Below are 15130 nucleotides of genomic sequence, written 5' to 3'. Positions count from 1 at the left end.
GAGTCACAGAGAATGCCTTTATGGATCAAATCTGCCCCCAAGGTCACCATTTTGCAAACTGAGTGGAAGAATACCTTGGGTCTGCTATTTTTGTTATTTTGTGTGTAAGGATATACTTTGCAACACAAAGTTTAAACATGTATATTAAAAAATACCTCTTGAAAAAGAATACCTTTGTAAGAAAACCTAGACGGGCCAAGAAAAGCTTTTGGAATGATATGTGTAGCTTTCACTGTGAGTCAATACTGTGCAAATTTACAACTATTTTAATATACAGGAACTTGGATCTGAAGTGAGGTTCTGGAACCCAAATGTTCACACTCCAAAGTAAGGAACAATCTGAGCCAAGAAAGATCCAGTGCCCAGGCCCCAGCTTCAGGGGCCATATTTTCAAAGTTAGTGATTGAACAAAGTTGTTCTTATAATAAAATAATTATTTTAATGAAGTATTTGAAATAATTTTAAACATCTGATCAATAAGATTATACACAAATATGGGATTATGCTGCACTTTACCAAAAAATAAAGCTAAGCATTTAAATATACAAAAACAACTTTAGGTATAGATCTCTTCTTAAAGAACTCTTTTAACATATACATAATTTATAGCATTTTACATAAGAACTTGCTGAAACAAAAAAACGTGGCCAGTTTAAAACTTAACTACAGTATAGAATATGGCCATAACAGTCCCGATGGGAAGAACAGGATGAAGAATAACATACTTGAGGTTTTTTCCCCCTGAATTCCTTTCCTAAGAAGCACAGCTTTCCCTTTTTCTTTTTTAAACCTTCTTTGGAGGATTTACTTGCTCTTTCTGTATGTGATTCTAACTACAGCTATTATTTTTCACCGGCTACATGCCACAAAAGTGGAATTAAAAAAAACAAAACAAAACAGGATTTGTTTTGCAAAATGTCAGCTTCCTCCTCAGAGGAATATATATAACATGCTTCTCCTAATATATTTAGAGCCGAGATCTCCACGAGTAAGATGCTGACATTACCTTTTGAGTATAGAATCCCAAATGGAATCCTATTGTTGGAAATTTCTAATCATCCATTAGGATTTCTTAAATGCAACAAGATGCTTAAAGTTTAAGAGTAACTAAAAGAGTTTATAAAACTATCCTTCTTGAGATTTAAAGCAATACACAAAACAAAAGAAAAAACTTCCTCCTTTTGAAATACTATAATTTGAAAAAGTTTGATGTATTTTCCTTTTTTTTTGGTTGGGCTGTGATTTTTTTTTTTCCTATCAGCAAAATATGTATTGGTTGCTTTGGAATTCCAACTCAACCCCTGCCCCTCTTAGCTGTATGCAGCATATTTCCTGTTTTATGATTTCATTTTCATTCCTGCTGGCCCAGCCCCATCAGTTTGGATGCACCATTCCTTCTTATATGCTCGTCTTTTCCATTTTCAACGAGGTATATCAGCAGTATCAATTTTATGGGTTTCCCCAACAAGGATGTTCCCCCCTTCAGTATCAGAAGCAGCACGTGGTGACCTTAAACCAGGGAATAGCAACCTCAAGCACAAACTATCCCCATTTGTCAATGTCTTGACAACAATGGGACTCAGCTGACCAAAGTCGCCACAGGCCTTACCCTGTGGCTTGTCATCTTCAACTACAGAAGGTGATGGTCATAATTAGCTAAGCAACTTCTGATTCTAGCCCCCAAATCTAACACTTTGAGTCAATTCTGTACAGGATGAAATACATACAGTTTCGTGATAAGCAGTGACTCTTCTTCCCAGCATCTCAGTGCAGGGCGTATCAGGGAAAGACACCTTACTTGTTAACTGTTGGGCAAATGAGGCAGGCACTAACAAACAGGGCCTTGCAATATTAAACACATTGGTAGGCAGGTGCCTATTTCTGTGCAAACCATATTTCACAACCAATTTTCACAAGACAAAGCTGAATCCTAGTCATTAAGAACCTCATGGGATAGACAAGCAAAATATAAGAAAAGTTTGTAACTGTAAACAATGGTCTTCCCTATTGGTGATGATTTTCCAGAAACTGAAATTTCATGTCAGTGCGACAACGCTCTCTATGTCTTCTTTGGCAGTAAACAGCAAGGATCTGGATGGAGAGGGCCGTGGTCACTTCAGAAGGGCCAGGTACAGAGCTCGGGAATACTTCATCTCCCTCTCCTGCTCCATGCAGAAGATCAGGTCCCTGAGGCATATTCTTGTGATTCTTGGACGAAGCAACTGTTTGGTGGCTGTCAGGCTGGATGTCCCAGAAGCAAAAAGGTTATCTTTTAAGCCCTAAACAAAATAAAGAAAGAAGCATGTTTAAAGTCAGCAATCTTTCACAAAGAGAGAACCCATCTCTTGGCAAGAGCCCACCAGCCTCTGCCCCTGGGTTAGGTGCTGGAGGCAATATCACGGTGCAGCTCCACCCTGTTCTCCAGTGGCCCAGGCTCTTGGGGAGACCCACTGCTGCTGCAACTAATTCATGCCTTCACACGCTCTCTCACCTGGACCAGGGCCACAGTCTCTTAATTGGCTTCTCCACTTCACTCCGCTCTTTGCTGCACATCGCAGGGCAGACTGTCCTCTTTAAAGGTCTTAGGTAAAACTTTTGGAGTGATGGATGTGGTCATTACTCTGCGGTGATGATTTCACAGGTGTACATATATGTAAGAACCTGTCAGACTGTACACTTCAACTGTGTGTAGGCTTCTGCATGTCAATTATAAAAGTAAAAGCTTCATATGGTTCAGATCCTACCACTCCATGGTTCAAAAACCTTCAACTGTTCCTCACCGTCCAGGGCAGCGACTTGAACACTTGTACTCTGAGAGCTCTGCTAAGCGCCTTACATATTATCTCTTTTCTTTCCTACAACACTGCAGCAAGTGGCATGGGTGCTGTCCCCATTCACCAAATGAGGAAACTGGGCCTATTTAATGTCACCCAGCAACAGTCAGCTGGGACTCAATTTTAAATTTGATCTAAAGTGAACGCTCTTAGTCTGTTCCATATTATATCCCACATCAGGTCAAGTTCATTACTCGGCTTCCCCTCAGCCTTACTTCCCTTTGCAGAGATTGGCAAAAGGCCATTCCAGGCCCATCTACTCATCCTTTAAGAGTCATTTCAAATGGTTCTACTTGCCCTCCCTTCCCCATAAGAATTCTCACTGTGGCAATTACCTTACACTGTATTACAGTAATTTCTATATGCTGCCACCACCACCACATACCCACTAGATCATAAGCTTTCTGAGGACAGGGACTATCATTTCTACACCTCCTAGAACAACATAGATTCTCAGCAATACTTTCTCAACTGGATGTCCTAATTCAAAACAGAACAGCAAATGTGAGTTCTAAATGTCATTCAAAATCAAATGACATTCAATACTCCCGTATTGATATTTTTCAAATATCAATATGCCTATACGTCACTGTTTTTAAAAACAGATTGGAAGAAGAAGTAAAAAACACAGACTACTCAAACAAACGGTATTTTGGCAAAAAAATGAATCCTTTGTTCTCCCATTCTCTCTCTCATTTTTTTTTTTTTAACCAAACTGTTTCGAAAACATCTCAATTGGATTGGCAACCTTCCTTTCCCTACTGAAAAACTTATACAAGGAAAGACATTCATCTAGCATAGGAAGAAAATCTTAGGGTTCTATAATATTCTTTTTATAATCATCAAATTTTAATTACTCCCTCTGCATTTTTGGTTTTCAGTTTTGTTTTGATGGAAGGTAAAGAAATCCTCTTTAAGGGCTCTAAAACACTATAGTCAAAACAAGTCAACTTAATTCCATATACGTTCACAGAAGGACTGGGAATACTTTATCTCACAGTTAAATAAAATTCCTTCAAAGATACTGTTCACTTCTGAAAGAATATGATTTCACAATCACATTTCTATACTCATTACACTAAACTTGCTCAAAAGCATCCCTGGAACCAATTTTGGAAAGTCTACATCTTTTTATAAAGACAAAAAGATTAGCGTGGGCTGCATAACTGCCTGGCTACTTCTGCTGGAGCCCCTCTTCAGTGTGGAGCCAGTCTCTCTTCACCTCGGCAAGGTTATTGGTGATGAACGCAAGTTTTACAAATACAAGTGCCAGCCTCTGAGCTTTGGCTAAACATGGCAGTCAAGCACTAGCACACCACTCCTCCCTGCTGAGGCCACAACTTAGCTGGCAGCATAACACAGACACACTCTTGTTTTGTTTGTTTGTTTTTGTTTGTCTTTTTGTCTTTTAAGGCCACACCTGCAGCATATGGACGTTCCCAGGCTAGGGGTCTAATCGGAGCTACAGCCACTGGCCTACACCACAGCCACAGCAACACAGGATCCAAGCTGCATCTGCAACCCACCCCACAGCCCACAGCAATACCAGATCCTTAACCCACTGAATGAGGTTTGATCCCGTATCCTCATGGATCCTAGTCAGGTTCATTAACTGCTGAGCCACAACAGGAACTCCCCAACACAGATGTACTCTTTTATAAATCATCACTGTCAAAATAATCTTATAAGAATTTTACAGAATGGGCCCACGCAACTCAGCCTTGGAACACTGATAAAAAAAGACACATTGGGAAGAAGTTAATAAAACGAATCATGGGCACTGAGCAGGAACTTTGTTGTATACAGGAGATGTGTGTTTAAAACTACAGTACATTTAGCTAGAGGCACTTTTCTTAGCCAAAAATTAGATATATTACGCTAAAGCTGAATCTATATATGTTTATAAATGTTTCCTACCAAGAGTATGCCAAAAATCCCTCGTTTAGTGTTTTATATTAAATTTTAAATTAAATGGCTAGATGGATACACTATGTCTTGGCAATTTCATTTCTATATAAACATCCAGAAACATGTCATGTGTTTAACAAAAGACATGTATAAGAGTATTTAGCACTACTATTCATAATCACCCTAAACTAGAAACAGTCCAAATGTTCATTAAGAGCTGAATAAACTGTGGACTATTCATACAACTGGAATACTACACAGTAGTAACAAACCAAGTAACAAGGACAATATCATGAAAATGTTAAATGAAAGGATCCAGATGCAAAGGAATATGGTTTGATTCCATTTCTATAAAGTTTAAAAAACAGGCAAAGAGTTCCCGTTATGGCACAGCAGAAATGAATCTGACTTAGGAACCATGAGGTTGCAGGTTTAATCTCTGGCCTTGCTCAGTGGGTTAAGGATCTGGCATTGCCGTGAGCTATGGTGTAGGTCGAAGACATAGCTCGGATCTGGTGTTGCTATGGCTATGGCATAGGCCGGCAGATGTAGCTCCAATTTGACCCCTAGCCTGGGAACCTCTACATGCTGTGGGTGCAGCCCTAAAAAGCAAAAAAATAAAAGACAGGCAAAGATATAGACGTTGGAACAATGATTCCCCTTAAGGGAGAAGCTGATAGGAGAGGTTTTCTGGGATTTGGTGATGTTCTCTTTCTTAAATTGAGCACTGCCTGCATAAGTATGTTTGTGCTGTGGAAATTCAGTGAGCTTTCATGATTTCATGTATACTTTTCTGCACCGATGTTATATACTTCAATTTAAAAAAATTTAAATTGGCACCCAAAAAAATCTTGTGTAAGTAGGAAATTTAAAAAGGAAACAAGGAGGAAAGAAAATTAGGCAAATTGTTAAATAGAAAAAAATCAAGGCGACCTAATCATCTGGGTAAGGAACAAAGGGGTCACAGTTCACGTCCGTCATGTGACAAGCCTGAAGGATCCAAGGGAAAGAGCCCTATCACAGCTGCCAGCACAGGGTTGAAAAGGAGGTCATTCCAACAGGATGCGGCAGAAGGCCTGAGGCAATGTTAGAAATGAAACAAACCCCAAGGGACATTCAGTAACCCAACAGAAATGTCTTTTACAATTCACAGCTTTACAAAGGTGATAGCATTTTCTTCCCCCAAATAGTGACTGTTGGGCAAGTAAATCTTTCTTGAACTTAGATACAAAGACACAGCTTGTGATTTGGGAAAAGCACAACCTGACCTGTCAGCTTCACACTGACCTGGCCAGAATAATCAGCTAGCTCTCAATTATCCATGGTAAGGAGGGTGGAAAAGAAATTCTAACCTGCCTGCACCATCAGTTTTAATTTTCTTCTTGACCAAGTCCTTTCCTCAAAGTTGTCTACGACTGTTTTCTGGTTACACTATACTGTCGACGCTAAAGAACATGAATACAAAGAGACCAGAATTCGTAAGAAGAGAAAAGAAAAAAAAAAAAAAAAAAAAACTCTTGAGAATGTACTATTTGCTTCTTAAATAGAGGGTTTTCCCAATTGACTTTCCCCATGAAGATATCCCTTAATCAGCATTCTTCACTTAGATGAAAAAAAAGGCAAAACAGAAGATGAAATTCAATGAAGATGAAACAAATAATTCACTAAGTGCACAAGAGATATTTTCAGAAGTATAATCAAACCTAAATGTAAAAATTCTCTAACACTGTCAGGTCAATATGTTAGCCTTCATTAATCTGTTCAATTATATTACTAAATAAAGTTTCTTATTTTATAATGAAACTTCTGAGCAATTATTTTGCTCTAACAAGAGAAAACAGAACAGTCAGTTACCAGTTTGAGAAATAACACCATTTTAAGAAAGAAACTAAAAATTAAAAATAACCAGTTATCCACACCCCACCCAACTTAACAGAGCAGGTGCCATGAAGTAAAACCTTTAAAAGCGTCTCATCTTTTCCCGTGTTTCCTTAAATTATGTTACCGCTATACGGAGAAGTAGAAAGAACATCTTTGAGCCCAGGGGCTTCATGAATCCTTCTGAGGGCCTTGGTGACTTCTCAGGGGCCTCTGTTTCCGAGAGCCACCATCCAAGGCTGCTTAGCTTCACACTGATTCAATCCAAGAGCTATCTGGGTTCCTGGGCAACTACCATGGGCAAGGAACTGTTCTGGTAGCATAAGATATACAGGATGACTGAACAGTGGTGAATACAGGTTGTCTCCTCCATAAGCAACCTCAAATTACTTAACTTCTCTGTGCCTCAGTTTCCTAATCTGCAAAATAGGGACAGTAACTGTAATTATCTCATAAGGTCGGCTTGAGGATTAAAAGAGAACAATGCCTGGCATACAGTATATACTCTATAAATGTCGTTCATCAGTTAGGAGGCATTGAGGGCTTATAATAAGCAGGAAACAATATAATCCTACTTCCAGATCTTTCTTTCCATCCCCGGTTAAATCAAATTAAACTTTCCTGCCCATGTCCTATTCTCTTAAGTCCTGGCTAATTTAAAGAAATAATTTGTCCTGTCTTACCTTGTCCCTCTTAGTGAAATTTTTGTATTTTAGTTGAGTTCTGAAGGCTTAAAGCTAAAAAGCTAACTACTGGGCATTTCAGATAAATGGTAGGTAGATAAAAGGATGTATCCTGGGATAGGAAGGTTTTCATAAGCTTCTCAAATCCAACCACACTTATCAATACTGTTTCCAGGAGCAGATGTCCATTTCTTCCACTCTATTGCCTGAATCACAAGACCAAGAAAACACCAATGTGTCCTTGAATCTTAACAGTTAACCAGGAACAGAAGTTGGATGTTTTTACCTCTAAGTGGCAAAGATTCATTACATTTCTCAGACTCTCTACTTGATTTGAACCCCAATGTCACCTGGACAGCTTTTAAAGGATAACTCAAGTCTTACACTTGAAGGAAAAATAAGAACTAGACATAGAGAACAGGAAGTGGAAAGAAGACCTAGCTCCAGAACAAATATCAAACATCTTCTAAGTCTTGGAAGCAAAGACAAAAGTGTTCAGGATGCCTGGCCTTCCTAAAACAAATACACTGAAAATCCACATTTGAAAGACCTGAGCTTTTAGGCCTTAAGGGCAGCAGAGCACAGAAAATACTGAGCTGCGAGACTGACTGCCCTCTGCTGGTCAACAAGCAGAACTTTAAGTAACAGATCCCTCACTTTTCTCAATTTTGTTTCATTCCTTTGAGTTATTTAGGAATAGAGACAACCCTGCAGGTTAACTTCCGCCCTAGAATCCTGTCACCTCTAAGTGTCTCATTTCAACTGTCTTTTATGGAACTAACATGTCTAAGTAGACTCATGTGACATGTAATCATGGGTTTTGAGTTCTAATTCTAGTTGTGAAATTATGAGAGCTATAAAGACAAAGCTGGTTGTCCAATGCTAATGACTATCCCTATCTTTTTTTAATTTAAAAAACAATTTTTAAATTTTTATTAAAGAATAGTTGATCTAGCAATTCCCATCGTGGCTCAGTGGTTAATGAATCCAACTAGGAACCATGAGGTTGTGGGTTAGATCCCTGGCCTCGCTCAGTGGGGTGAAGGATACAGCGTTGTTGTGAGCTGTGGTGTAGGTCTCAGATTCAGCTTGGATCCCGTGTTGCTGTGGCTCTGGTGTCGGCACATGGCTACAGCTCTGATTAGACCCCTAGCCTGGGAACTTCCATATGCCGTGGGGGCGGCCCTAGAAAAGACCAAAAAAAAAAAAAAAAAAAGTTGATTTACAATGTTCCTTCCACTTCTGTTGTACAGCAAAGTGACCCAGTCATACATACATGCACAGTCTTTTTTTTCCTCTCATACTATCTTCCATCATGTTCTAACCCAAGAGACTGGACATAGTTCCCTGAGTTGTACAGTATGACCCTACTGCTTATCCATTCCAAACGTAACAGTTTGCATCTACTAACCCCAAACTCCCTGTCCATCCCACTCACTGCCCCACCGCTGACCACACCCTAACTTTTATCTCCAAAAGGATCCTTTCAAAAATCCTAGACCTCATTGCTCAATCTCCTAATTATGTATCCTAAATTCAACATGTTTCAAATCATTATTCCTCCCTTTTTTCCTCTTCTTTCTTATGTAAAGGAATGGTAATACCATTCACCTCCAATGCCCAAGCCAGAAAACTGGTGTCACCCTCCACCTTTCTTTCATTTACATTCCATCTACCACTCCTTATCAGTCTACTTCCTTAACAGTTTCCAAGTCATCTACATCTTCCTCCATTTTCACTTCCATTATCTTCTGCCTAAGATGACTTCATCAACCTTCTAAGAAGCTACCCTATTGCCAGTATTAATACTGCTCACACTACAGTGAGAATGATCTTTCTAAAACAGTAATTCCTATTTAAGATGTTTCAATGGCTAAAAAATTCCTATAGGACCAAGTCCAAGTATCTAAGCATGACATAAATAGTTGTCTATGAGCATACCAAACCTATCTCCACATTGTCATCTTTTATTCCTTTCTTCCAATCTCAAACTATTGATCATGCCATAGAATGTTTTGTCCTCTTTGTTTCAGACTGTTAATTCTCTCCTGGAATTTCTTCTCTAATCTCTCTGTCCTAACCTTGCATCACGTCATCCAACTAAGTTCTCTAAGACTTAACTCAGGTAACATGTTTCCCCAATGCTACTACAAACAGAAGCTTAACTCCAGGTCTAGATCAGGTGCAACTCCTGTGTACTTCAGTGGTGCTCTGTACTTTAAGATCACACGTATTCAACCATCTACCTCTTCAACTTTCCCATTTGCTGGAAAGGAAGGATTCTGTACCTGTTAACACTTTATGTAGCGTTTGGCACATAGCTGTAATCCATCAAAGTCTGTAGTGCAATTATGCATCAAGTGCCACCCACCCAATAATAATCAGTTATGTGAATGGCCAAACAGTGAATATGAGCCAACTATGGGCTTTGAACCTTTTAAACCAAGATCCTACTGTCATCCTTCACTTTTTAAGCCAAATCAATCTGGGAGAAAAGTTGTAAAGGTAAAGTTCTTTGATGATTTTTTCCTCAGCATTTCTCATCCCCACCAAGCTGCCGTCAGATGGGATTTGCTCAAAAGGCTCTCTTCTGCCACTTTCTCCAAATAGTGAACAAGTGCTTCAACCCACCACATAATACAGCACAAAAGAACAGCCAATAACCAAATAACAGTCAACTCTGAAAAGCAGTCACTTATTGCAAGTTGAAAAGCCTGTGTCAGGACTTTCCTCTTAACTCTAGTTATTTTCCTTAACCTTTAATGAAGACACTTACAAAAGCTTCCAAAAACTCAAGTAAACTATGTCCAGAAATAAGTTTTATCTATTATTTTACAAGAACTTCTTTCAAGGACTGCCAGTTAAATATTTTTCTTTCAGAACAAGCTTTGATTTTATCCTTGAAGGATTGTGAATTTTTTTTAAAAGCTACAATATCAGTAAAGATTGCTGTGCCTTATAACTAAAGGCAGATTTACCAATGTATTTAAATGAATTAAGAGTAGCTTTTGTTTAATTAAAGCTCTGGTAAATCTAGAGTTGGTGAACTGCATACAGACTGATGGAAAAAGAAATTCAAATTTATAGGAAAAATGAAAGAGCACTAAAATTGTTAAATATTAAAAAGCTATTTTTATTTTCAGAAATTCTTTAAGAGCTATATGACCAAGTAACAACAATGTACTATGGAGGTTAAAACACAGTATAAGTAAAATAGGTAACAATAACAGCACAAAGGATGAGAGATATTTGTATAATGGAATTATATAGTTAAAAGGCTTTTACATGATATGTGAAGTGGCATTAATTCAAGATTGAGTGTAGCCAGTTAAGGAAACACATTGTACCTTTAAACAGATATATACATCAACCATTACAAAAATAAGAGGCATAGTTAAAAAGCGAAAAGAGGATACAGAATGGATTAACAAAAAAAATGACAAGAAAGGAAAAAACAAAAAAACAGAGGGACAAATAGAAAATAGCAAGATGACAGACTCAAATCCGATCACAGTAATAATTACATTAAATGGAAATGGACTAAATAGTCCAAATAAATTTTCAGACTGGATACAAATCCAAAACTCAATTATCTGCTACTCATAAAAGACCAGCTTTAAATAAAGACGCAGATAGGGTGGAAGCAAAAGAAAGGAGAAACAATAAATCATGTAAATACTAAGCATAAGAGTGCTGATGTGGCTATAATAATAATATCAAACAAAGTAAACTTTAAGACAAGGAATATTACCACAGATGAGAACAATTCCACAATTACAAAAGGGAGTAATTCATCAAAAAGACATAATGTGTTTGCACCTAGGCAATCAACTAAAATAAACGCAAATTGGCGGGTAACACAGACAAATGTACAATTGTAGTTAAAAAAAAGAAAACAAATTATGGAACATTATTCAACCATTAATGAGAAGTACTGATACATGGATGGATACAACATGGATGGATCTTGAAAACACTATGCTAAATTAAAGAAATTAGACACAAAAGGCCAAATATTGTATAATTCCTTTTATAAGAATGCCTAGTATAGGCAAATCCTTTTGAGAAAGATGGTTGCACAGCCATTGGTAAATGCAGCTGTACCTAGTTATACTGCTTTCAGGACCCCTCATGGATACTTAGGTATGCTCAAGTCCCTTATATAAAGTGGCACAGCATTTGCATATTACCCACGTTATATCTTCCCGTACACTTTAAATCATCTCTAGATTACTTTTAATACCTAATACAATGTAAAGACTATGTAATTAGTTGCCAGCACTTGGCAAATTCAAGTTTTGCTTTTTTGGACTTTCTGGAATTTTTTTTTTTCCAAATATTTTCAATCCATGGTTGGTTGAATACACAGATGTGGAACCCTGCAGATATGGAGAACCAACTGTACTAAAATGTAATGAATTGTACACTTTAAGATGATAAGAGATATGGTATGTGAATTTTATCTCAACAAAACCCCTAAATGATTGGCACAGTGTGATAAACCAAATACGTACAAATAAACATTTCAAAACCAAATTATATTTATTCTTTTCAATACTCTAAGCAATTCTTGGGAAAAAATGCATAAATAGGAATTAAACAATATACTCTAAATAGGTACTGCTGCAGTACCTATAAGGCTGATACATTGTTTTTTCCATGTAAACCAGGGTTTTTGCTGTAACATTAATCGAAAAATCTAAACATTTTATTTGGGAATCTTTCGCAGAGAAACTTAATGCCATTTATACTACTGAATACCTTTATTGCAATTTTCTCCTCTCTTCTTTATTCTTGTGTATTTATGTTGTTTTTACTCGTTAGTAACATTTAAGGGGCATTTGGGAAGAAAGAAAGGTAAGTCCACAGTGTGCAATTCAACATATTTCACAGGGAGTCCCTGAAGACAAGTTAGCAAAGAGTCAATATTTGAATATCTGGAAAATTTTAAAGATCCAACTAAAATTTACATTTATGTTTAACTCATCTACGAAATTAAATCTACGAAAAAAAGGCAGATTTGTTTATGGAAGTGTGAACAAAATAAAATGTAAAAAACATATAACAAAACATAAAAAGTTGCTTCTTTATTTAAAGTAATACATGCTCTAAATTCTAATGATCTACATGATATTTATAAAAGTCTTAGATGACAACAAATCTGTTTAAATCTCTAATTTTGTTTGTCCCCTAGTAGATTTTTAAACTGCTGCATTTCCCTAAATCATTTCAGGTTTAACATTTCAATTATATACTCACATTTCCAATGATGAAATTTAGTAAATATGGCAAAAAAATGACATCTATGTAAGACCTATCATTCAAATACTTATAAGGTTTTTTTTTTTTTTTGTCTTTTTGCCATTTCTTGGGCCGCTCCCACGGCATATGGAGGTTCCCAGACTAGGGGTCCAATCGGAGCTGCAGCCACCGGCCTACGCCAGAGCCACAGCAACACGGGATTCGAGCCACGTCTGCGACCTACACCACAGCTCACAGCAACGCCGGATTGTTAACCCACTGAGCAAGGCCAGGGATCGAACCTGCAACCTCATGGTTCCTAGTCGGATTCATTAACCACTGCACCACAACGGGAACTCCTCCACTTCTCTATTTTAAAACACACACATTTCTGAGCTCTGTGGCTCAGTGGTTAATGAATCGGTTAATGAATCCGACTAGGATCCATGAGGATGAGGGTTCAATCCCTGGCCTTGCTCAGCGGGTTAAGGATCCAGCATTGTCATGAGCTGTGGTGTAGGTGGCAGACACACTCAGATTCGTCATTGCTGTGGCTGTGGCTATGGTGTAGGCTGGTGGCTGCAGCTCAGATTCAGCCCCTAGCCTGGAAACCTTCCTATGCCGCAGGTGTGGCCCTAAAAAGCAAAAACAAACAAAAAAAACCCCCAACCCACCACATATTTCTAAGTTATGTTAAAAAAAAAAATCACCCATAAATAATTTTAAATGCTAAAATAAACTGTTAAAAATTCAAGCATTTCCTCATAAGTTATTTTAGAGGATGTTCAACACTACTAAACCATGTTTCCACACAGAAATAGAAACTCAACCTTTGAAGAGGGCACAGTGAAATGGTAGAGATACAATAAATGAAAATTAGTAGTGACCGGGACATTTTAAAATGATTGATCATATTTGTTGCTAACAAGGAAATGGGAAAATAAGGCATTCACACTGTGGTAGAAACTGGCACAAACTTTTTGGAAAGCTCTACGGAAATTTCTGTTAAAATTTAAGATGTGCACACCCTTTGACCTAAAAGTTCCACTTCTAGAAATCAATTCTGCAAAATAAATGAATACATGAAGATAGAGGATGTTAACCATTCATAATAAAAAAGTGAAAATATTCTAAATGTGTATCAGTGGATCATAGAACTTTGGCACAAAAGTATGTGCCAGTACGTGAAAATGTCCAAGACACACTGCCTCATAAGTTGAAGAATAGGATGATCTCATTATAGTGGTTATGAGCACAGACTAATATCAAATTCTCTGGATATATATTTGGGAACTGTAGAACTCCAGGAAAATAATCTTCCTTATACCGCAACATTTTCATTTAGGAAAAATAATAGTATGATTTTACAAAGAATTTACATAGACTAAAGAAGATAATACATTTTAAGTGCCTGATAAAGGTACCCTATTATTATTATATATGCATTTGTTAATACATATATATTTGATTGTATTAAGTAGAACTACTGAAATTGCCAATACTTAATAGCTTTTCACCTATGAAAACGGAAAGTTCCTATGATTTAATTTAATATACGCATGTACATTTTTGGAAAGAATAGTCCAAGAAATTCAAGAGTTGTTTTAATACTCTCTATACCATTTGACACTTTCAACATGATCAGAGTTAGGACACATTCATTTCTCCCAAATAAAAAGCTATCTATCCTACTCCCCCAGCTTTAAGCAGTACTACCTTAAGAGCAGAACAGACATACGAGACCTCTTTCTTCCCCCTATAATCAATAATCATGTGTTGAATCAACCTCCTTAAATCATTTGTTGAATCTACCACCTTAAAGTGTCCTTCGAGAAACTGGGTCCTCTTTATTTCAGAGGAACTTAAGACTTCATAAGAAATTTGCAGGTACTAGACAGGATCTTAGAGATTACATATCTAGGTAAATTCACATTAGTTTTAAACAATGGAAGAAAAGTTATCACTGAAATCTATTCTAAATATTACATTCCAAAGAGCTTTGGTTTTAATAATTCCATATAACTATCCTTATATAAAGATGGGTACAAATAGAGAAAAAAAAAGTCAAGAAATAAAAATAATATTGACAGAAAAAGAGTCAAGAAACAAAAACAAAATAATATTTTCTGACAAAGAAATGTGTGGAGCACTCTGTGTTTGAGACCATCAGAGGTCCAGTGCTTAAGCTACACCTTAAAATGATTTTTGGAAAAGCAATACTGGGGAAAATAATTAAGACCAGAAGTCCCTGATACCATCTTCTCTGAAGAAGATAAAGCAATGGATTCCATCCTACTCTGTCTCCTGGTATTTTTTTATTTTCTCTTATCTGAGATAGACATACACAAAACCCATTAAAGTTCTATCTGTTCTTAGAACACTTTTCAGTAGTATCATCACCACCTTTCCAGGACGTCCCACCTTCCCCAGACTTCATTTTTGCCTATAAGCCAGAAGCTGCTGCTGAGTGCTTGTTTTAAAAAAAAAAACAGGTGCGTCATTACTGGCACTTAACCAGCTAACTTAAAGGGTGGAACACCAAAGAGCAGAAATAATGGGAGAGGGAAGAAATCCTTGTTAGGATCA

General features: G+C 37.3%; 1 protein-coding gene across 1 annotated transcript in view; it reads right to left on the bottom strand.

The window, feature by feature from the left end:
* The window catches only part of TAF4B (TATA-box binding protein associated factor 4b), a 117163-nt gene continuing 102449 nt past the window's right edge, over positions 417-15130 (bottom strand). Inside the window, exon 15 of the mRNA XM_003127875.3 lies at positions 417-2279. Coding sequence (XP_003127923.1) covers positions 2112-2279 — 168 coding nt within the window. The 3' untranslated portion in view covers positions 417-2111. The remainder of the gene's footprint in view (positions 2280-15130) is intronic.

This window comes from Sus scrofa, chromosome 6 (genome assembly GCF_000003025.6).
Source record: "Sus scrofa isolate TJ Tabasco breed Duroc chromosome 6, Sscrofa11.1, whole genome shotgun sequence".
NCBI classification, from domain to species: Eukaryota; Metazoa; Chordata; class Mammalia; order Artiodactyla; family Suidae; genus Sus; species Sus scrofa.
Note: the sequence above shows the minus strand (reverse complement) of the source record. Positions and strands in the feature narration are given on the sequence as shown.